This window comes from Abrus precatorius, unplaced genomic scaffold (assembly GCF_003935025.1).
Source record: "Abrus precatorius isolate BTA unplaced genomic scaffold, Abrus_2018 Scaffold3, whole genome shotgun sequence".
In the NCBI taxonomy this organism is placed as follows: domain Eukaryota; kingdom Viridiplantae; phylum Streptophyta; class Magnoliopsida; order Fabales; family Fabaceae; genus Abrus; species Abrus precatorius.
Window position 1 is genome coordinate 26,962,742 of NW_020874373.1, and position 24,585 is coordinate 26,987,326.

Below are 24,585 nucleotides of genomic sequence, written 5' to 3' on the forward strand. Positions count from 1 at the left end.
ATAATGAATAAATAAATGTTCCTGAACCTAAGCGACAACAACATCGGACTCCCTCCACGGGGCGTAACACGTGTCTCTTCATCATACGCTTTCAACCCTCAAAGCTTCCACCACGCGCCCCAACTTTCCACCCTCTCATCACCACAATCTAAGGCTCTGATTCCTCCTCTGGGCCCCACCACGCACTCTCTCTCTCTCTCTCTCTCTCTCTCTCTCTCTCTCTCTCTCTCTCGCTTTTTTCCCTTCTACACAACTCTGCAACTCATCACCTTTTCGCGCTCTCTCTCTTTTTCTCTCTCTCATTTACTTCCTCTTGGGACTTGTGTTCTTGTGGGTCTTACTAACACGGTAAACAACCTTGTCTCTCTTCTGGGTCAACCTCAAACCTCGCTTCTTTGTTTTTATGCCTTTTCTTTTGCTGCTCTTCGTTTTCATTATGAGCTTCACTCTGTGTGTCGTTTTTTTTTTTCCTTTCACTGAGCTTGATGTTTGACACTCACCCTCTTGGTGTCGTTTAATTCATATCATTACCTTATTATTATATACGTGTGTTTCTCTTTCTTCTCTCTTGTACCGATGGTTTTGGTGAAGTTTTGCTCTTTCTCTCTTCTGTACTTTACTTTTCAGTGTAGATTGTAGAGTCATTACAACACGTGTTCGGTGGGTTTGGTTTGTGTTTTGATGGTTCTCTTTTGGTTTTGAAGGATTTTCTATTGTTGAAAAAGGAGAGAGACTTGGTGAAAAGAAGGGGTGTTTGTTGAAGTTTTAGGACTAAAAAGTCTGGACTTTTATGTAAAATTTTGATGAGAATGGATCCACGTGTTTTTGGGTTTAGTGGGTCTTCTAGTGAAATCCGATTGAGGAATCAGTCTTTGCCAATTTTGCAGAATCAGAGATTTGAAAATGGTTTCTTTGATCAAAGTAGGGAATTTGGTTACCTTCAGTCCAATCTAATGATACCAGCTAATACACCTTCGTCCTCGGTTTTGACTCATGAGGAACCTTCTCCGGAGGATTGTGAATTTTCTGATTCGGTTTTAAGTTACATCAGTCAGATCCTTATGGAAGAAGACATGGAAGATAAGACTTGTATGCTTCAAGATTCTTTGGATCTTCAAATTGCTGAGAAATCATTCTATGAGGTTATAGGTGAAAAGTACCCATTTTCGGCTATAGGGGATCAAAGTTCTGTTGATCCAAATAATGGGGGTGGGTATGACAGCTTACCTGAAAATTGTGGTGCCTGTCCTTGTAATGATGGTGATCTCAGTAGCATTTTTACTAACAATTCTTTGCGGCGAAATTTGGGGGAAGTTCCTAACCAAAATTTGCAAGGCAATAGCATTTCACAGTCATCTTATAGCTCTTCAAACAGTGTAATAAGTAGTGTGGAAGGGCCTGTGGAATCTCCACACAGTATTCTCCAGGTCCCTGATGTGAACAGTGAGAGTCAATCCATTTTGCAATTTCAGAAGGGTGTTGAGGAGGCTAGTAAGTTTCTTCCGAGTGGAAATGGGCTCTTTGCTAATTTGGATACGGCTAATTTTTCAACTCTAGAGCCTGAAATGAGGACTGATGAATTGTCAATTAAGGTGGAGAAGGATGAGGGGGAGTCTTTGCTTGTTGGATCCAAAGGAAGGAAGCATCATCACAGAGAAGAGGGAGATGTTGAAGAAAATAGAAGCAGTAAGCAAGCTGCGATTTACTCTGAACCTACATTGAGATCGAATATGATTGATATAATCCTGCTTCATAGTGTAGGGGATGGCAAGAGGCATTTTATGGCTCGTCGCGAGGCTTTGCAAAATAAGAATGACAAGATAGTAGTGTCAAATGGCAAATCAAAAGCTTCCGGTGGTGGAAAGGGACGTGGTAAGAAACAAAATGGGAAAAGGGAAGTGGTTGATTTGAGAACACTTTTGGTTCTTTGTGCACAAGCTGTTGCAGCAGATGACTATAAAAGTGCACATGAGTTGTTAAAGCAGATCAGGCACCACTCGGATACGTATGGAGATGGAAATCAGAGGCTGGCTAGTATCTTTGCTGATGGCCTTGAAGCACGCTTGGCTGGCACTGGAAGCCAAATTTATAAAGGACTTGTTAGCAAAAGAACATCAGCTGCTGATTTTCTAAAGGCTTATTATCTATATCTTGCTGCTTGCCCTTTTAGGAAGATGACTAGTTTTATCTCAAATGTCACAATAAAGAGCTGTGCAGAAAATTCAATGAGGATCCATGTTATAGATTTTGGTATCCTTTATGGTTTCCAGTGGCCCACTTTTATTCAAAGACTTTCGTTAAGATCTGAAGGACCCCCTAAACTTCGAATTACAGGAATAGACTTCCCACAACCTGGTTTCAGGCCTGCTGAGAGAATTATAGAAACTGGACGCCGCTTGGCAGCCTATGCTGAATCTTTCAAGGTGCCATTTGAGTACAATGGCATAGCCAAAAAATGGGAAACAATTCAACTTGAGGAACTCAAGATTGATAGGGATGAGTACCTTGTTGTTACCTGTTTTCATCGTGGTAAAAACGTGCTGGATGAATCTGTGGTTGTGGATAGTCCAAGGAATAAATTCCTCAGTTTGATAAGGAAGATCAATCCGGATATATTCATTCATGGCATTACTAACGGCGGCTTTAACGCCCCTTTCTTTGTTACTCGATTCAGGGAAGCACTGTTTCACTACTCTTCACTTTTTGACATGCTTGAAACTATTGTGCCTCGTGAGGACTGGGAAAGGAGGCTAATTGAGAAAGAGATATTTGGAAGGGAAGCATTGAATGTTATAGCTTGTGAAGGCTGCGAGAGAGTAGAGAGGCCAGAGACATATAGACAATGGCAAGTTCGAATTCTGCGGGCAGGATTTTTGCAACAACCTTTTGATCATGAGATAGTAAAGAGGGCAATAGAGAAAGTAAGGTCTAGCTACCACAAAGATTTTGTAATTGATGAAGATAGCCAGTGGTTGTTGCAAGGTTGGAAAGGGCGAATCGTCTATGCCATTTCTTGTTGGAAACCTGCATGACTAACCAAGATGGTACACGTGCATCTCACTAGAGCTTTGTGAATTAGCCTGACTTTTGAGTAGCTCAGGTACCACCACAATTACCCAATTTCTTTGTTCTTTTCGTTGTTATTGTTCGATGCATTTTGAATTAACTTCAGTCTGATAATTGAACAGGGTGTGCCCAATAGGCAGGGTTCAAGATCTAAAGTAAATGTTCAAGCTGTGAGTTAAGTTGGGGAAAACATGGTTGCTGAATATCCTGGTATGAAAGTAGACTATATATGTTATTCTCCCATTTAGGAAGTCTTTTCTTTGATATTTAACTTGAGGGTTGTCAGATGAACATGATCCAATATAATGTTGAGGATAAATTTAGCATATAATATGACCAAAACCTTTGCTTTCTGTTACTTATTATGAGGTTTCTACTTCCATCCTTTTTATAGTTTACTTAACTAAAGATGTTTTCTTGTGTATTTTCATCTTGTAAACAGAACCTAATGAACCTTGCCTTCTTTGGTCCTCCTAAGAATTATGGATTATTTACTTTTGAGGAATACTCGTTGCACACCAGATGGCGTGTTGTGATTTGAGCTGTTCCAAAAGCAAAAGTTTGAGAAGGTTCATGTGGCTAATATGCTGCAAAGGTCTCCTTACATTTGCTTTTGAAGACTTGTTTCAACATTTGACCTGTAATGGATGGTGGGACTGGGAGCCTCATTATTTAGAATTTTGAACCTGGTTGTTGTTATTTCATTGTTGAATTAATAATAAATGATCTAATTTGATGTGCCAAATATGACAATGATATGCATTTATTACCTTCTATTTGGACTTGCAGCCAAATCTATAGTTGGTCACCGTTCCTGTTACTTTACCTTTGATTGGATAGCTGATGAAAGTTGTTCTTTGTTACAGTGGTAGCACTATGATTTGAACATGTCCCTCGCAAATCATTGAAACCCTTTACCACTACCTCATTGCTTGTACTATTCAAAGTGGGGGAAAAGTAATTCTATTTATACATCCTATTTTCACAATTGTTAGACAATTTTGATTCACTGTCATTGTAAAACTGTCTACACTATAGTGATCATATGTTTGTGTCATTAAAATAATTTATTAAATTATCTTAATTTTATTTAATACTTTTTAAATTGGTAATAAAATTAATTTATCTAATTTTTGTTAATACATTGTTAATTTTAGGTAAAATATTATTTCAATTTTGAAGAATTTTTTTATTGAAGCAATGGTTGCTGGACTTGCTGACATTATTGTATGAGTAATATGGATATTTAGAAAAGAATAAAGCATTTTTATGTAATTTAGTATATTAGTTGTTGTATCTTTTTCACTCATAATATTTTATAATTTCCAATTTTGAAAATATTAAAATTTAGAGAGATAAAAAAACATAAAGGGCAATGAGTAATTTATATTTGTGCCAGTGGGATATTTGGTAGGTTTGGTCGTTATATGTGTACAGTGTTAAATAATTTCAGAAAAAGTTAATTAGTAAAATAAATATGGTAGTTGTTGATTAGGAGAGAATGAGTTATAAAAAGATGAGAGATATCCTTTACAAAATAACTTTTATTTCTTATAATATCAATCGACTAATTGGTAATTTTGTTTCAAAACTTTTTAGAAAAAAAAAATTAGCAATATTTTGAGATTAGGTATAAATCAAGGACTTTCAGTAGTCTTACTCAGAGGCTAACCTTAATTATAAGTGTTTTAATGCTTTGATTATGATGTAAAGTTTTTTTTTTCATTAAGGATAGTAGATTTAAAAATAATTCGATTATTGATAAATGTTTATCCTAATGTCAGAACATTACACTATATGGTGGCGTACCTCATTGTGGGATGCCTCGTATGCACTCGGCATTTGAAGTTTACATGACTAAAGGGAGGTAGGTGGAATGAATCACAAAATTAAACTTGCAATTTAACTTGAAGGGTTCAAACGATAAATTGAACTTTTTCATCAGGCAAAAGAAATCATGTTATATTTTCCCGTGACTTGTTATAATATTTTAAAAATATGCTTATAATTTTTTTTAATAGTGTTAACTGCTTAAAATAGTTATAATTATTCTGAAGTTAAAAAAAGAAATAGTAATTTTGACTTTGGAATGCATGTATTCTTTTTTTCTTTAATATTCTTCAAACAAAAATTATAACTTTTATTAGAATATTACGTAAGTGATGCATGCATATATCCTAGCTTTATAAGAATATTGCTTTTTGTATTTATTTATTTTTTACATCCTTGTTAATATTTTTTGTAATATTTTATTCTTAAAATACCCTTTAAGTCCGTAGCCAGCATAAGCAACATTTGCAACCAAAGTTACCCCTCCATGCAACAACATTGAGCATTATGGTCTTCAAGGTCGTAGTACTGGCTAAGGTGTTTGGATACAAAGGTAATTTGAGGTTCGAACTTGACAACACTGTCCCAAGATTTTTCTTCTATAATTTAAAAATAATTAAGTAAAGCTACTTTTGAAACATCAATATTAAATATAGTACTATCTCCGTTACTTTTTATAAAAATTAAAAGATTGAATTTTTAAAATTAAAAAAATAATTAAATTTTTTATATTTTTTATAAATATAAATTTTATTCTAAAAATACTTATAATATTAAATATTATAATTAGTAATTTATATAATTAATAACATTAATAAAAAAATATAAAAAATTCAATAATTAATATTTCTTGAATTTATTATTTATTTTTTATAATAAAAATAAAAAATATTTTATTTTATTTCTTATAAAAAATATCGAAAAAGTACTAAAAACGTAATATTTTTGCTGTATTAACTATTTTTGAATTTGACATGAAAAAGATGTTGAATAGAGGAATTTAGATCTTCAAATATAATCATGCAGGGCGTTATGATTTTAAAGTGTCCATAAAATATTTGTTTTCTAATGGAAGAAAAAATAAAAGGAAAAGGAAAAGGAAAAGAAAGTGGATACTAAAATAAAAACAAAAATAAGACTACTGACATGACAAGGTGTCATGTGTTGTCAACAACACGCGCTTAGAAATTAGAAACGAGAAACTTCGTTAGTGCGAAAAGGATAGATTATTCGTGGTCCATTCTTATCATATGGAAAATAACATGCACTATTATTTTCCTCGTCAAACTTGCTACATGCCAAACATGTAATTCATCGAACAATTTTGCAGCCAAAATTCTAGGGTTTTCATTCCTTCTTTTTTTTTTCTTAGATCAAACTTTTATTCCTTCCATGATTACTTCTATGATTACAAAGTCGTGTGTAAAAAACACTACCCATTTTCAATGCGTTTGGAAGTTAGATTTTGAAAAATAAAATTAATTAAAAGAATAATATAATACTTATAAAAGATAAATTATTAATATATTATGTTTATATTTTTTTAAAATTCCATAAAGGTAAAAGTATTTATTAAAATAAAAATATATAATTTCCTTTTCTTTCTCCTCTAAAGTCAAACATATTTCAAGTTTTTTTAATTTAACATTGGTCTCTCGTTTGACGTTTTCATCCTCATAAAAGAGAGGATCCTATAAACTTTTGTTTGTTTATGATTTAGATAAATTAGTTTTCAAAAATATAAAAAAATATTCAAACAGTTAACATGTTTAAAATTATATTTGAAATTTAGAAGAATTAAGTTTATTCCAATAATAAAAGAAAACCACTTTTAAAGTTTATCGCTACAAATATTTTTAAAATTTATCCCACACTTAATTAAGTCTATTGAACTCTTAAAATTAGAATCTTTTACTTCTTTCAAGAGTTCACTCGATGCAATTTCTTTGAGTTAGCTCCTTTTTAGTTGTAAGACATAAATCATGAGAAAATCCAATGTGATTTATTCGAATCTCATTTTATATTTAAACATAAATAAATAAATACTCATTAAATAAATTTTAAAACCATATAAATTTTGATAATTTTCATTATATACTATTAAATATATTTGTGCATCTTAATTTTTTTAAAAGAGAAAAAGAAAAGAAAAATTATAAAATATGTAAACTATACAAAAATAAAAAATTTAGAAATTGCATCTGGAGAATTATTTATAGGACGAAAGAAATCTTCATATAAAAGTATCAAATGTGTTAGTTTGTCAGTTACTAAATTAACCTGACGAACAATATGACATATGAGTACATGAGATAAGCTTTGAATGAGATCCTACGTAATAAAACACACTTTAAGAAAAACAAATATTGATTCTTTAGAACAAGGTTCATTGCTTCTAAATAATCAAATTACAAAAACACCTTATAACTTTTTAATATGGTCAAGTAAGAAACCCAAAAATTTGATTTCAATTAAGCACAAAGAACATATCTATAATCATCAAAAGAAGTAAACCATATTAGCCACTTAACACTATAGTTTCATATAACATCACCACAACTTATATGATCCATACTACAATTATTATTCATATTAATTTTATAGTACTCAAAAGTTGATGGATCTCATGACATCTTTCAAAAAGAGGTGAGTTTGAAGGCTAATTTGTTTGAAATTAGCATAGAAGTCTTCTTTATACTAACTAATGAAATTCCAAACATAATAAATACTACATTTCTCTTCATCAAAGAGCATATTACTTTTCCAATGTCAAAGCCACAAAAAAATAGATATAGGAAATACAATCTCTATGTCAAGATAAGGTAGCAATTCAAGTGGTAGTAAGGCCATGAAAATTACAATAGACAAATGACGTTCCCAAGTGAAACTAAACTTTAGAATAAGAACAATCTCTAAAAAAATTATTAATATCTTCAAGTTCATGAGAACACCTAGAATAAGAGCTTAAGGAAATAAACTCACGACAATGATGCAAAGCATTAGTAGGCAAATATCCATGACTAATAAGCCAAATGAAAAAATCCAACTTTCTCAATTACTTGCAACTTCCGGACCCAATCAAGATTTGAAATTGATAGAGGGTTAGATCTCAAATCTCTAAGCCAAGTATAAGTTATCTTTACAAAATAAGTCTTTTTTGTACCTCTTTAATACCATTGGTCTTCAAAATGTTTGTCTATTAGCTCAAGAAGTTAGTATGTATGGGCTTTGATGTGTTGTGGAATATAGGTGACGAGCTAGTCTAATTTTCAAGTGCTATAACAAACAACTCATTAACTTGGAATGTTGTATTTGAGATGTAAACAAAATCAACTAAGTTAGCAATTGGGTTTAATCTAGTCCAATCAAAGTACCATACCAAATAATAACCAAAATTTAGCTAAAACTTAAACCATCTCTCAAAATACTACAGAGCTTCAAAATGTTTTTTTTTTTCCATAATTTAGGTTTATCATGAAAAATATTTTACATCAATTTTCTTATAAGAGAAATATTAACCATTCACATATCTCAAACACTTAAGTCATATGTTTCTTAGGAGAGATAATTTTGTCTCAGACAACTAGATGAATGTCATGATTTGAATCATTAGAACACAAAATAAAATCTCTAACTACCTTATTAATATCATGACAAATAGATTGAGGTAACCTTAAATTTGCATGAGATAAATAGGTATAGAAGTTAAGACAAATTTTGTCAAGTATAATTTACCAGCTTTATTAAGTAGTTTTTTTTTCCAAGTTGTCACCCTTTTATGAATTTTCTCAAATAAAAGAGAAAAAATTATTCTATTTAGTCTATCTTTAGTCAATGAAAAGCTAAGGTATGTTCTTAAATCTATAACAAAATGAATGGAAGTGAAACCATAAAAAAAATCACACTTTTAGCGAGGGACCATTTTCAAACACATTGCCTTGGATTTGCTGAAGTTAATCCTATGGTCAAAGACATCACAAAATTTTTACATCACTGTAATAATATTTTGGAGTTGTGTGTTTTCAGCTTCACAAAAATAAAAAGACATCATCAACAAATCAAAGATGAGTGACATTGGGGTTATTCTTGGATAGATGAATAGGTTTCCATAATTTCTCCTCTAGGTTTTGATTTATTAATAAAGAAAGTTTCTCCATGCAAAGAATTGAGAGGAAAGATTATTCTCTTTTCTAAGACTTCTCATTGTATACACTACATGATAAAAGACACAATATGACCTAGTATATCAAATTCAATAAGAGTTTGTTGGAGAAAATTCCAACTAATATTATTGTAAGCCTTCTCTAGATTAATCTCCATGGTCACTATTCTCTTTTTAGCTTTATTTCTATGTTTGTAGTTCAAAATTTCCTAAACAACCAATGCAATCTTTGTTTCCTCTTCCTAGGGTAAAACTACTCTGAAGTAGACATATCAAATCATCTAAGAAATATTTAAGACGATTAACAAGAACTTTAGCGATGACCTTATAAACCACATTACACATGCTTATAGATTGAGAGTCCTTAATATATAGTAGCCAGTCAATTTTAAGAATGAGAATAATGGAAGTATGCATCAAATAGGAGTTTGCAAAACAAAACTAAAAAATATTTATTACCAATCTTCATACGTCATCCTCAACTACTTTCCAATAACATTTATAAAAAAATGGTTAAAATTTATTAATTCTAAAAGGCCTTATAACTGTCCGTGCCAAAAATAGTAATTTCTATTTTTTTTCTAAAATGAGATTCAGAAAATTTATTTTACTTTTCTTTTGGAGAGTTTAAGAAAAAAAGATAATGAAAGACTAACATACTCATCATTAGAATAAATACAAAATAAATTCTATCAAAATTTTAAAACTTTTATTTTAAAAATTTTATTATTAAATGTACCTTAAACTTAACATCATTACGTATTGACAAACTAATATAAATGAGTATTATTAGTTATGAATGGCCTAATATAAATATAATATTATAAGTTATCTATATTATACTCATTAAATTATTATCGAAAGTCACATTGTATTTATTATTCCTAAATTAATTTTATTATTGATACTTTAATCAATCACAAGTGGAGTATTTAATCTTAACATGTTATATAAATAATATTATATTCTATAATTTTACAAGCTGAAAACCTACCATATTATAAGCTAATAAAATAATAAAAATATGTATGCTACAATTATTTCAACAAAATTATCAGTCATGCTGGTAATTTCAGCATTAATATTAAATTAATAAAAATAACATATAATGTTTAAAAGTTGGAAAAATATATTTAAAATAAAAATTGTATATAAAGAATATTAATCAATTTTTAGTATAAATAAATTTTGATAAAATAATATCATAAAGATATGAATAATAATAAGATCATATTTGAAAGTTCAAAATAGTAACAAGTTATATCATAATCTTTAAAATAAATCAATGCAGAAGAAAAAATATATTCTAACATTAAAAACAGTAAATAAAAAATATTCTTAGAATGATTGTGCTGAATAATTATTACTGTAATTACAAAGACAAGAATTAATAGTATGATTTAGTAATCATCAAGAATATATGTAAATTTAGGGAGGTCTATCAGTATTTTTTATTTTATTCTTTTAACATTTTTTTACTATATTTTATTTGTCCATAATCTTTTTCACATATCATAATGTACTACATAATTGAATAATATTGTAAAATAAAACATTAAATTATAAATTAAATATTAAGAACTACTATGCTACTATGTTAATAAAAAACAAATAATAATAAAGTTATATTGTAAAAGTAAAAGATAAAAATGATAAAAGAAAACGATTAAACAAATCAAATCAATAACAAATTATTTTATATTCTAAAGTAAAAATTACAAACAAAATGACTTAAAGCTCTGAAATGATTATAAATTTATGTTTAAAAAATTAAATTCAATAACATTAATATATTATAAAAATATAATAATAATAATAATAATAATAATAATATTATTATTATTATTATTATTATTATTATCTTAATAATAAGTTCTTCCTTTAAATGGTAAAAAGTAATTAACTTAAATCTTTAAATATTTTATTTAAGCATAATTTTTTAAATGTCAAATAAATATTTATTAAAATAAATATGTTAGTTAGTTTGAGAAAGATTTCAGTGTAAAATGTTTAACTAAATTACGATTTAAATATAATCATTTTAAAATCGGCTGAAATCTAGTTACTTACGATAGCCAGTAAAAATTCAACGTGCATGAATGCTCCAAACCTTGCAGGGAGCATATTCAAAATCAACCCTAAACTTCTTGATGAATTACTTTTAGAATTTAATTGAGCCATTTGTAATGCGGACAATACACTCCTTTAAAGATACTTTTTAACATACTTTTTATGATTAGTCAATTCTATAAGAAGTCAAGAAAATTTTGAAAAAACAATCAATTTATAAGTACTTCGACATTATAAAATATGAACCAATAACAAAAGGCATATTTAAAAGAAGTATGTTTCTATCATTTTTCTTTGTAGTAAAATGAATAGAGAAGTGACAATTAAGATTCTAAGTGGTGTACATTCTATGATTGGATAGAGAACCAAAATATTTTTTCTGCCACTTAAATTGTTGTTCACATGGGCCAGTGTTAGAATGCATGTGCTTCCAACAAGGGAATCGGTTTGCAATTATAGTAGTACCTATTATCAGCAATGTATTTTCTTGAAGGTTGATCACTGCTACGAATCAGTAAGCATGAAGGGTCATGATTGAGTTTTCAGTTTTGTCCCCAAGAAAACTAATTAACTTTCAGGTTAAAATACAGATTTGATCTTCAATAGTTAACATCTATTTACAAATCAGTTTATTTGTCACATTTTAATCCGTCATTATGACACTGTTAAATAAAAACTAAAAATGATCAGTAATTTTTACTAATAACCTTATAATGGCTTGAATCAAGATGAAATAAAATACTCATTCAGTGTCAAGGGGATTGCAGACAATTACACTTCATAGAGTGAACTGATGCACTGATAAGTAGACACGAGTTTTTATCAAGGCTTGTGGTGCAGTGCTAGTTAAGTTTATAACTTGCTTTCAAGAATCTCTTACTAAATTGGCAAGACACGTGTAAATTTGCTTTAGATAGCACTAATAGCAATATGGTTCAATCCCAAATGCACGATAAATAAAGACATCCAATATCAAAAACGAGTGGTGATCTGGGAAAAGAAAGCCTTGAAGTCCTTTGTTGCTGAACCTGCTGCCTCAGGTTTTGATGCCAAGTCAAATGCCTTAAATTTAGCCTCCTCAAAATTTAGAGCCTGTTAAACCAATTGAATGAAGGGCCATCCAAATCTCAGAGTTGAGCAAGAATTAAAAAAAAAGAAAATATCAACATCAACCCATAAGATTGATTTCAAGCCTCTAATAATGGTCTGATTTTATTGAAAAAATAAGTATTTATCACATTTATAATACAAAAGTGTAATAAATGTTTTATTTGCCAATAAAAACTTACAAATTTTAGATATACTGGAATTCTTTCCTTTATCATGGGGGTGGAGCTTTATTTGTTGCAACACACACAGTTAAAAATAATAATAATAATAATAAGATACCTGAATGCAGACTTCTGCAACATCAGCTCTGGGTATGGTTCTGGTTTCAGTCTGAAGAAGCTCATCATCCTTCCCAACAATGAGTTCCCGAACTCCTCCATCTTTGTCTTGCAAGCCACCAGCCCTAACTCAAAATATAGAAAGTAAGAAAAGCTGCGAAAGTAAAAAACAAGAGAGAAAAATTTCCAGCATGTTCATAATAAAAGCCCGTCCTCAGACAATTACTCAGTCATTTGTAATAGGAATATTGAAAACAAGTGACCTCTAAATATTAAAAATAATTAAATAGTATATTGAAGATAAGTAGTCATGTAATTAAAGGTAGTAGGTAAATAAACAAATGATTACAGCTATATTGCAAAGCATAACACAAACAATTTTTGAATGACTTATAGTCAGATTGTTCCTGTGCTTTGGATATGAAGTCTTGTTCAAAGCATTAGACAAAAGTTCTATTGAGATATTAGAAGTAATATGGATTGGATCTCTGATGTAGTCTGGAGAGTAAATTGAAGGAGGTAACAGTTTATCACAAAATCATGGTGATAGATTTTCTCATCTATGTGCATGTATTTTATTAAATTACTAACCATTGAAGATAAAATCAATGGTTATCAATGCTTCACATTCACATTACTGTCTAAGTTGATGGAGAATTTTAGAGCAGTATGTTTGTCAAGCGCTCTTTTGACTAGTCTTTTTGTTTTTGGTTTTAGATCCTCGGTATCTGAAAGTCACATTGGACCCCAACTAGTCTAAGCCATTTAAGGGCACAAAGCTCTCCCTCCCAACGTCTTTTGACTAGTCTTTGATTTCATTTGTCATGTCTTTGGAGAAAGAAGTTTATAGTTTAAAATGCTAGAAAATTGTGCAATCAATAAATTAGTATTCAAAAAGAAGGAAAGATGCTTGGAGAGGGAGATAGCACCAGTACTAGTATTAAATAGGTGCTTAGGTGATGGTTGTAAGCAAGTCAATTTGAGTGAATCACTGTTTCCTCTTGCAACTTAGGATTGAATTTACTAATCTCTATCTTGACATATAGATCTCTTTTGAATTCCTATGGTGCATTGAGTTGTGTTGTTTTCTTGTCCTTCCAATTTTCTCTTCCAGTTGAGTTAAAAAATTTCATTGGAAAATTTGTGATTATCTATTTTGACGATATATTGATCTATAGCAATAGCAGAGAACACTGGTAACGTATTTGAAAGTCTGTAAGGTTGTGGATGAACAATACTTGTATAAACTGTATTTCTTGTGAAGGAATTAGCACAGATCCGACTAAGGTTCAGGCTATTAATCTATGGCCTTCAACAAATTCTCTCCATGAATTTCAGAGCTTCCATATCTAATATCTTTCTAGCAGCAATTCATTTAGGGGTTTAGCATTGTCATTGCCTTATCACCAAATGCATAAAAGCAATAACATTTAAGTGAACTGAGGTAACTCAAAAAGAGAATGATAGAAGCACTTGTTCTCACATTACCCAACTTCAAGAAAGTCTTTGGAGTACGTTGTGATGTTTTCACATATATGAATTGATGCTGTTCTTGCCCAGGAAGGAAAATCAATTTCCTACTTCAGTGACAAAATTGAATGGATCAAGAATTCAACCTAAGGAATTCTACACCACCATTCAAACCTTGTCAAATTGGGGGCATTATCTCATTTCAAAGGAATTCATCTTATTTTCAGACCAGGAGGCATTAAATACATCACTGGACAACACAAGCTCAATAGTAGGCATACAAAGTGGGTAGGGTTCCCACAACCCTATTCCTTTGTGATCAAACACAAGGCAAGTAATCAAAATCAAGTTGCTGATGCATTGGGTTGAAGATACCCATTGATCTCTTCAATGGAGGAGAGAAAGGGATATGGTTGAAGGCCTAGACCAGTACCAACTATTGGACTAGGAGTCAAGGAGGCTCAAGATTTGGAAGGTTTTAGGAAGAAGAAATTGTGTCATGGTTCACCGAGTTGGAAGAGTTAATTGTGTATTGGCATAAATCCTAGGAGGGAGTAGAGTAGGTTATAAAGAGAGTAGGGCATAGTGAGTGAGTTTTTTTGGCATAAATCCTAGTTAGCTTGCTCCTCGGAGGAGCATTCTGCTCTGGAGTCTTTTCTTGCTTGTAATAGCTCATTGAGCGGGTTCAATTGAATAAAATTATCAGTTTTCCACTGTTTTATTTCTGGTTCCTAACAGTATGATTGAATTTTAAGTCCTTAATGAATTCTATAAGAGTCATATGTTTAGATTAGGAGTGACTGATGTAAAAGCACTTCTAAAGATTTCCTTTTACAAAATAGCTTACTTTTCATGAATAATGGATTATGCATTTCCCAGTGTTCTTACGTGAAGCAATAATGAAAGCAACACATGGTGAAGGTCTTGGTGACCACTTTGGGCAAAACAAGACTCTTTCTGTTATTCAAGCAAATATTTATTGGCCTAACTTGATTTCTGATATTACTAGACATGTGGAGTGATGTTGAACATGTTATATCAAGGGTCATGCTAAACACGAGTTTGTATACCTCACTTCCAATTCCTTTTGCACCATGAAAAGATGTTAATATTGATTTAATGTTAGGATTGCCAAAAACTCAAAGGAACAAAGATTCAGTTAACATTTGGTAGAAGTAGATTTCCCTAAAATGGCACATTTTGTTCCATGTCTTAAAATTTTAGATGCATGTCACACTGCTGATCTTTATTTCAAGGAGATTGTCAAGCTTCATGGCATTCCAAAAATTATCACCTCCGATTATATATGAAATTAAGTCTCATTTTGGTGAATTCTATAAAAGAAGCTTGGAACTACCCTTCAATTCAGTTCCTCCCATCAGCCACAAACTAAAGGGCAAACTCTTTGATACCGCTGTACGAACTGGTATCAGTATCACAAAGAACATGCTATTGCTCACAAAAATCCCTAATTTAATACCAATGTGGAAATAGTTCAAAAGGAATGACAGTACACAAATTTGACTCTTCTGAGAGGCCAGTCTCTCCAAAACACAATGATCGCACCAGATGATCTATTTTCCCTTTCCTTTATTTATACTATACTGATTTCCTGCCAAACATCTACAACCAATGCATTGGTTGCAGCTGTTATGACAGTTACAATTAGTTTTGACTCTCTGTTGTCTTATTTCTTCTAGCATAGACCTTCCTAATTAGGGGTTTCCTATCACAAGGTGTCAATCAAAGAGTGGGTAATTTATTAAGATCACTAGTGAGAGGAATGTTAGACAATGGGGTCTTCAATTGCCAAAAGAAAAATTTGGCTACAATTGCTCAAAGCAAGGAATTGAGTAAAAGTTCATTTGAGGTGGTATATGCTATGCTAATCCTATTAGCTTGAGAAGCTTAACTCCTATTCAGCTTTATCATTCTTCTGCAGGGATGCTAAAAAGAGACAGAATGAAATTCCATGCCTACACCAGAAGGTTTGAGACAATACTTTTCAAAAAAATAAAAAGAATAATAGCTGAAAGATTTGGGAACCCAACAAGTTATAACAAAGGAGATCTTGAGTGGATTCATTGTCAAGAAGAATGATTTCTAGAAGGATGGTTTGGGAAGCTCATGCCCAGAGCTAACGGCCCTTCTAGGGTCTGAAGAGAAATGTAAACAAAATCAAGTTACCAGGAGATTATGGAGTCTTAAATTTGGTCGAAGGCCTAACTCAACTCTAAGAGCTTACTAGTAAAATGAGAATTGTCTTAACTTTTATAAACTATACTTTGAAGATATCTATAATTAATGTGTGATCTCAACACACACCATCACACTCAATAAATATTAGACATCTAATGCATAGAAGCTATAGGATAGATTTTTATTTTTTTATATTGTACTAGGAAAGTTGTAAAACCAGAGAGATTGCACAGGAAAATCCACAGGGCCAAGTTAATTGCACTGAAAAAATCAGTAGACTTTGGCCTAACTCAACCTCAAAATCTAATTGTAAAAGGAGGTTTGTTTTATCCTTTATAAGCTCTACTTTAGCCATATTTATAGACGATATGAGATCTTAACATAGAATATTACCATGGATTTGACTCTTTTAAAATGAGAAAATGCATACAGTGATAAAGTAAGAGTCTATCCCCTATTGATTTTACGTCAATTATATTTATAAAATACTTTAATTTAAATCAAAAGTGGATAAAGCTTCACTTTACACATTTCTAGGAGTTCAATCTGTATTACCAATCTTCTACATCTCAAACTTGTCATCTTCATATGAAGAAAAAAAGAAGAGCTCAACTTTTTCAACCAGAGGAAAATGATGGAGAATTCTAGTTGCATGTATAATACACTTGTCATGTGCTCTTTTGACTAGTCTTTGAATTCCTTTGTCAGGTGTCTTTCAGGAAATATAGTCTCTACTCTCTAGTTTCCAATGCTAGAAAAGTGGGTAGTTTATAAAGACGTATACAGAAAAGAGAAAATTATCATTCTTATAATACAGTGCTTGCACCACTACTAGCATAAATGGGTGCCTTGGTGATGGTTGTAAGTAGTGAGTTTACTCACTACTAGTATAAATAGGTGGATTCCTAAGGTGCATTGAGTCCTTTTTGTTTTTCAGTCCTACCAATCTTCACTTCTGTTTCCTATTCAACCCAGAAAAGACAAGCCTTTAAGTGATATACACTCTGGAAGAAGATACTTCTATCATTTGTAATTTAGGAATAAGTTTTAAAAAAACATATACAAGGCATACATTGAACAAGTATTAATAAAAACTCAAGATCACAACATGATAACATTCATTTTCACAATTAAACCTATAAACATTTCCTTCTATTATTCAGAAATTAATACCAAAAATTCTAAAGGTGTTCCACCCAAATCAATGGAAGGAAATGTTCGGAAATATAAATAATGTTGATAGAAAGAATGGGGGTGGTGCAACTAAGGTTTGGAAATATAAATTCCAAGGTAATGGTCAAGCAGTCTAAAATTTGATAGATTAATCATTTTAAAGAGCACACATAGGGGGGAAAAAACAGAATAGAACCTAGGAATCCTTAAATCTTGGTATAGAAAGGAATTGGTGTACCTTATAATTGTGTATGGGATGCCACAATCAGCCAGATATTGCTCAGCTTTCCGTTTCCAAACCTGCAATCGATATGAAAATATAATCTTCATATCAAGGGAGGAATAATGGAAGGATACAGGCAAAGCAAGAAGATGCTATCTTTGTACCAAATGTTCGTTCTGCTTTAAAATGAAATTCAGGCTCTAATAGAATAAAAGCAAGGCCAGAATGCTACAGAAGGAGGTACTTCGGTAAGAAGTAATGAAAAAAACATTACTAACCAATATATTTCCATTCCCCAAGCTGTTCAAAGGATGGTTAATGTCTGTTCCACCCATGGACCCTACCAACACAATCTGTTTCACTCCTGCAGCCTTAGCTGTTCAAATAGTTAAAAAATAACTTCAATATCACAAATAACTATTATTTATGATTAATGGAAAAAGTCTTGGGTACTAACCAGCATCTATTTGATTTTTCTGCCCAAGCCAGTCTACCTAACATGTAAAAATCAGCAAAATATGAATAAAAAGGATATAAATGTAAAAAGTTACTTAAGCATAACATACATAAAATGTATTAGTACCTGTTCAGGATATTCACCATCTTCGAAATAGAACTCTGGTCTTTGTCCTTTCGTAGGATCAAAACCAGGTTTCATCTGTGGCACTGCACTTGTGAGGATTATGAGAGCATCTATACCTTGAATTGCAGGAACAATACTTCCAGCATCTCTTATATCCCCAACAAAAATGTCATCAGCAGCACCAATGTTTTGTTTGCTTTGTTCTGTTCTAACAAGACCTCTAGTCACATATTGATTTGGCCTCTCTTTTAATTTTTTGTAAACTATTTGTCCTGAAAAGTAACAACATTCTCAATTAGTGATAAAAAGGCATAGTATCTATCCTATTTTGGCTACTTTCAATGAATGCATGTAGTCGTGAATTAAAATTAGATTGACCAGAAAGATAACAGTGTGACATTTTGCAAATCATAGGTCAAGGGTGTTATGTTCTTGCCAAAGAAAAATATATATCTTATAATTAGTAGGCACATATATATGACCCATTAAAATAAAAAAATTCTGATAAAATATATTGTTTGACACTTGAAAAAGCAAATACCAGCTAGATACAACTATCTCTTCTAATTGTGCTATCAAAGACAGAGTTATAGATTGTGGTCAGAACTCAGAATATATAACATAATCCAACTTTCAGGTAAGTTAGTCTTAAAAATTTAGTTACAATTACGTGAATGAAGCCTTGAAACTTGACATCTTGACAATGTGACCATTTAAGAGAAAGTTTGCAATCACAAGTGTTATGCCAGAAAGAATCATTCATAATTTAAGAATTGTTTATTTATAATCCAACATCAGCCAACAATCTTAACTACTTGAAACAAATGTAACAAGATTTTACGGGAAGAAAATGTAGATCCACACATTCAACACACTATCCTTAAGTCAATCTGAATGGTACATCAAAATTAAATCCAAACAACTGCAATTCTCTACGATTATTGTAAACAAAACCTCTGAAAATTGATTTTTATCATAGTAACACACATTTCCATCTGCGAGCTGAAGGCTCAGTACTGTATCACTGGTGAATATATATTACATACAAGTGCTACATAAATGTTTTTATATACCCACATTCACAACCACTAAATTCTTCAAATTCTAACAACCTGTAAATTGCTGAACCTCAACTAAGATTCACATGAAATCCACAAAGTAGAAACCCCACATTTAAATTCTATACCTTTCACTTTCACCAAAACTCAAAACAACAAAATAAATATGCTAACCTGACACTGATTAAGTATTAAAAAATGTAAAATGCCACTCACCCCAATATTTTCAATACATTCTATCATAATTTTTAATAAAATTTTATTGTGTATTAATTTCTTAACCAATATACAGATGTTAGCAAGCTCAAAAACAACGAGTTTTCATTGAAAATAACAGGATATTATATAATTCCATACATTAAGCTATAATTAAAAAAAAAAAAAAAAACTATTGTCTTTTGATACACGTCATTTTCTGGTCCTTTTTTTTTTCTCTTTCTTTATCCAGAAAAAAAGAAGAGGAAAAAAAAAAAGGATTTTGAAGAAAACCCAACAAAGCATAGAAGAAAAAGAGTGAACCTGTGCGACCACCAGCTCCAGTAACAAGCACAGTGCTCTGTGGAGACTCTGCCATGGCTACAACAACACTGAATCTAGTTCCAACACTCTTCACACTCTTGTGGTTCTTGAGTGCCAATGAAGAAGAAAATGGAGAGTGAAGAAGCCTTAATGTGGATGAAGAAACAGGTAAAGGAAGTGACAGTGCCACAGTGCAGTATTTATGGTATTGGTTGGGAGGAAGAGTGGCAGCGGAGACAAAGGGGACACGTGTCGCCATACCCATCAGAGTAGTTCGCACAGTTGCATCGTTGTATGGGTGAGAGAAGAACGTGGAAATGTCGAGTTCTGAACTCAACAAAGGATGCAAAACCCTTTTTCTTCCGCTATCTTATTCTTATCTTCGCATATCCTGTTAGCTATTTATTTACTGTGATATTATTTATCAGCTTTGAAACTTATTTATTTATTTACGTAAATAATTTTTTTATTTATTCAAATATGTATATCATTTGATAGTCTAAAATTAAAAGAACAACTCATTAAAGAGCAGAGACGGAATTAATCAAAGTCACGTTCGCAGATGTGGAAGTGAGACCAGACACTGTTATTTCGGGGTTGGGGTGGTTGTCTGCTGTCTTCAGTTGTTGTGCCACTTTAATATGCCTATGGCTTTGATGTTTCTTTTGTTTACTTTCTTGAGATTTCAGATTTTCTTATCCATTTACCTTATCTACGTTGATGACGTCATCATGCATAAAATATAGATATAAATATATAGTATTATAAAATATAAAAAAATTAATAATTTATTTAATATAAACATAAAACAAAAGAAACTAATTTATTTTATTATTAACACCATCATTATTATCATTAATTAATCATAATTTTTTAAATATATTCTTTAGTAAAGTTACAGTAAAAATGACAAAAATAAAGTTCATCATTAATACTCTCTAATAAAATTATAAATACATTAAGTGATACGGAATATAGAGTTCAAGTTTTATACTCTAAAGAGTAGTTTTTATATACAAGTGTAATGAAAGAAAATTATGCTTATAATATTATATGGGTGTGCATGAGGTATGACTACATTCATTATTTATAAAAAAAAAAAAATTGAATCTCTAACTAACTATTGGTGTGGTGAGTATGAGGGTGTGAATGACTTATTATGTTGCAATTGTTACTACACTTAGTCTTTGAAATCTTCTAAGTGATTATGTTTTGTGTGCTTTATTATCTCTCCTCCCCACAAGCTAGAGAGTGGAAAATGTCCTTCATCCTTAGCTTGGGCAAAAACTAGAGAAGTGAAGGCCAAGTGAGGGCCTTGGTACAGATATCAACCACCTGCATTGAGGCAAGTACAGGAAGCAACTTCATTAACCCTACTTGAGAACATTCAAGAAAGACATGATAGTCTATTTCTAAATGCTTTGTGTGCTCGTAGAACATTGGATTTGTCGCGATATGTAGTGCACTGCAATTGTTACAATAGAGCACTAGGGTTTGGGACTAATGAAGATGCAAGTCTTAAACCAGAAAGCCACTAGAGCTCACAAGTGGTTGTAACAAGAGTACGGTAATATGCCTCTAATGATGAGCGAGCTACAGTAGTTTGTTTCTTACTCTGCCAACAAATCAAAAAATTCTCCAAGAAGAAATAATACCAGATGACAAACTGTCGTGTGTTTAGGCAACCAGCCCAGTCAGCGTCACTAAAACCTTGGAGATGGAGAGCAGTAATGCGACGAAATAACAAGCCATAACCCAGGTTTCTTTTCAAGTAACAGAGGAGATGGACAACGACATGGTTATGGTCACTGGTTGGTGTTGCCATGAATTGAGAAAGTTGTTGGGTGGCAAAAGCAATGTCTAGATGCGTAGTAGATAAGTATAAGAGCCTTCTCACGAGATGTCAGTAGCTCTCTAAATAATGGTAAAAGTGCCCCCATTGTTAGCGAGACGAAGTCTCACAAGAGTTGGTGTTTCGGCTGATTTGGACCTAAGGAAGCTAGCCTTACTAAGGATGTTAAGACAAAATTGCCTCTAGGAGATAAATATTCCCATGCGAGAGAGAAACTTCTAAGCCCAAAAAATAACGTAAAAGGCCAAGGTCTTTGATTTTAAAATAATGGTCCAGTCATTGCTTGATATAATTAAATTCAGCCATGGAGTCACATGCTAAGATTATGTTGTCTACATGAAGGAGGCCTTCTAATGCGTTTGGGTGCTTTTGGTTACATTGAGCCTTGTGTGGGTGGAAATAGTGAAGAAGGTCCAGTGGTGGCATCATGGGTGGATGTGTGAGTGGGTTTAAGCAGTGGAGAATGGGGGTTCATATAGGGTGAAGGTGCATAAGTAGGCTAGAAAGAGGTTGGTGAATCAACTGGGGTGGGCAGAGGCTCTTGGACAAGAATTAAGGAATTATTAGAAATCGTGAGTTGGGCCGTCTGAAAAGAGAAGACCAATTCAAAAAATATTGCATTTCAGGTCATTGATCTCACCAGAGGTAATATCATAGAAAATGTACCCTTTTACTCCTAATTTGAAACCAAGAAAAATACAAGATGATGCTTTTGGATCAAATTTGCAACACCTTTGCTTTAAAGTGATATATAACAAAAGCATCCAAAAGGCTTGAAATTCTCATATTTGGGAGTATATAACAACTCAGAAGGAGAGAGATTATTTAAAATATATGTACTTTTATGAGAAAGGGCTTTTGAATTTAAGAGATTGGTCTTGAGTTCTGGAATGTAATAAACATCTTAAATAACATGAGCAATATTATTGATCTAAATCCAAATGCTTCCTTTGGCAGCTACCTCCAGTATAGTATCATTACCGAGCTTGACAGTTTTATGGAGTTCTTCTTCATGTGTTTCTGTGAACTAGAGCTTATTTCCTGTCATATGATTACTGCAACCAGAATCTAGAAACCAATCCTCCATCTGAACAAGATGTGTCACCTCTTCATATGCTACCAACAAAATCTCACTCTCGACTTCAGTTGCCTCTTCAAACGTTATGTAATGGGCTTGTTTCGCAACTCCAGGGCATTCATACTGAAAATGGCCCAGCTTATGGCATTGAAAACATTCAATGAGTGCCTTGTTGAAAGGCTATCTTCCATGACCTCTCTCACGCCCACAGTTTCTGTGGCCACGACCACGACCGGCTCCTGCTCTATCATCATGCGTAACTTTCAGGACTTGTTCTTCTGGTTGAGAACTCTGCATTCATTGTTCATGAACAAGCAGACTGACATGAAGTTCATCAAGACTTAGAGTGTTCAAGTCGTTGGACTCCTCGATAGAACATACTACATAGTTGAAGTATCTTGCTAACCACTGTGCCGGAATCCATTACTTCACCATTAGATCTTATTTTGTTAACCATATTGAGTGTGCGTCCCAGGTAGCTATCAACCTTCTCGCCATCTTTCATCGCTAGTAGTTTGAACTCACGTCGAAGAGCTTGGAGTTGAGCACGTTTGACCCTCATTGATTCCTGATATTTTTGTTGCATGGATCTCCAGATTGCCTGTGACATGCTTTTGTCCAACATTGTTTCAAGAATTTCTCAATCAATAGCTTGAAACAAGAAATTCTTCACCTTTAGATCCTTTAGTTGTGCATCAGCTACACTCCTCCTTTGTGCCTTAGTGGGTGTTGCACCAAGAGTTGGTATTCCATTTTCCGCAAGCTGCCATAGTTCTTTGCTGCATAGGAAATTTTTCATAGTCATGGACCAGAAGTCATAGTGTCCATCAAACCTTGGAATAGCTGGTTGAACAAATTTCTCTGAGATAGTCATGGCTTTACATGGTTGTATTAGCGTTACACTCTAGATCAAGATGCTCTCTTCACTCACCCCGGATCAGGCCCCTTGCAAAGCTCTGATACCAATTGTTAAAACTTAATAAATATACACGAATAACCCACTGAATATGTGAAGAGATTGCACACTTTATTCAATCATCTGAAAATAGCTTTATAAGCCTTACAGACTTGATTCTCAAAACAGAATAACAATAAAAACAAAAATCACAAAACTGCATGGCAGCAATCTAGGCGTAAACTAAGCAACTAACCAGACCCAATCAGTCCTATAAAATAGGACTGTTTATTGACACGTTAAAATAACTAACAGGTTGGGGGTGAGAAAATTCATAAGGATGAAGATGTTTGGTTATGGTTTCTAGTCATGGTGAAACAAAACAGAGAAACACCAAAGCTCTGATTACCATAATAGAATTAGGAATCGATGGAGTGATACTGAATATACATCTCAAGTTTTATTGCTTTGAATAGTAGTCTTTATATACAAGTGCAAAGGAAGAAAATGATGCCTATAGGACTACGTGTGTGATAGAGGTGTGTATGAGGTATGACTACATTCATTACCTATAAAAAAATGGATCTTTAACTAACTACTAGTGTAGTGAGTGACTTATTCTGTTGTGATTGTAGTTGCACTCAGTCTCTAAAATCTTCTAAGTAATCATATTTCATATATTCTGCTACTCTCAATATTTTTAGAGATTCTAGTCCATGTTATTGACCATCGTCAACACATACTTGCATATTATTATATGGAAGTAAATCTATTTAAGTATGTGTTGATGTGGTTGATCTTATTGATCATTAGTGTGGTATAGAATGTTATATGTTGATTTTGTGAGTGCTATGGATATATGGTTAAAAATTTCTCTACCAAACCTCTCGAGATTATTATGCAATCTTTAATTTTTCTATGGATAATAAAAAACAATTTATATATCTAGCATGTGATTGTTCTAGAAATTCATATAGCCAGTCAAATTTGGATTTGAATGTAATTAATGCTTGTCCATT

The 24,585-nt window shown here is 32.2% G+C and overlaps 2 protein-coding genes across 7 annotated transcripts; one reads left to right on the forward strand and one right to left on the reverse strand.

Annotated features, from left to right (window-relative positions):
* The first annotated feature begins 233 nt into the window (after positions 1-233).
* LOC113861544 (scarecrow-like protein 9) lies at positions 234-4,061 on the forward strand. Of its 6 annotated transcripts, none has more exons than XM_027494432.1 (4): positions 246-348; positions 705-3,100; positions 3,189-3,276; positions 3,509-4,061. In XM_027494432.1, exon 2 carries the CDS (start codon positions 804-806, stop codon positions 3,030-3,032), a length of 2,229 nt encoding a protein of 742 aa, XP_027350233.1. In that variant the 5' UTR covers positions 246-348; positions 705-803; the 3' UTR covers positions 3,033-3,100; positions 3,189-3,276; positions 3,509-4,061. The 6 variants fall into 6 exon arrangements, with proteins under 6 accessions (XP_027350230.1, XP_027350233.1, XP_027350232.1 ...); XM_027494433.1 differs by having other exon boundaries at positions 276-348; positions 628-3,100; positions 3,509-3,838; XM_027494429.1 differs by having other exon boundaries at positions 234-348; positions 3,189-3,804.
* Positions 4,062-11,802: 7,741 nt separating this feature from the next.
* On the reverse strand, positions 11,803-20,329 carry LOC113861923 (uncharacterized protein At5g02240-like). Its single transcript, XM_027495032.1, has 7 exons — positions 19,742-20,329; positions 18,165-18,436; positions 18,039-18,075; positions 17,860-17,957; positions 17,597-17,658; positions 12,518-12,641; positions 11,803-12,220 (listed from the first exon to the last, which is right to left on the reverse strand). The coding sequence occupies exons 1-7, from the start codon at positions 20,004-20,006 to the stop codon at positions 12,101-12,103; spliced, it is 978 nt and encodes a 325-aa protein (XP_027350833.1). The 5' UTR covers positions 20,007-20,329; the 3' UTR covers positions 11,803-12,100.
* Between the last annotated feature and the right edge of the window lie 4,256 nt (positions 20,330-24,585).

What these genes read in the sequence shown, in the direction of transcription:
- LOC113861923 (XM_027495032.1), bottom strand. Translation starts at nt 20,006, where the DNA reads ATGGGTATGGCGACACGTGTCCCCTTTGTCTCCGCTGCCACTCTTCCT. An exon ending in TGGGGAATGGAAATATATTG is followed by an intron (nt 17,659 to 17,859) that starts GTTAGTAATGTT and finishes TATCGATTGCAG; the next exon opens with GTTTGGAAACGGAAAGCTGA. An exon ending in TTGCAGAAGTCTGCATTCAG is followed by an intron (nt 12,221 to 12,517) that starts GTATCTTATTAT and finishes TTGGTTTAACAG; the next exon opens with GCTCTAAATTTTGAGGAGGC.
- LOC113861544 (XM_027494429.1), top strand. Translation starts at nt 804, where the DNA reads ATGAGAATGGATCCACGTGTTTTTGGGTTTAGTGGGTCTTCTAGTGAA.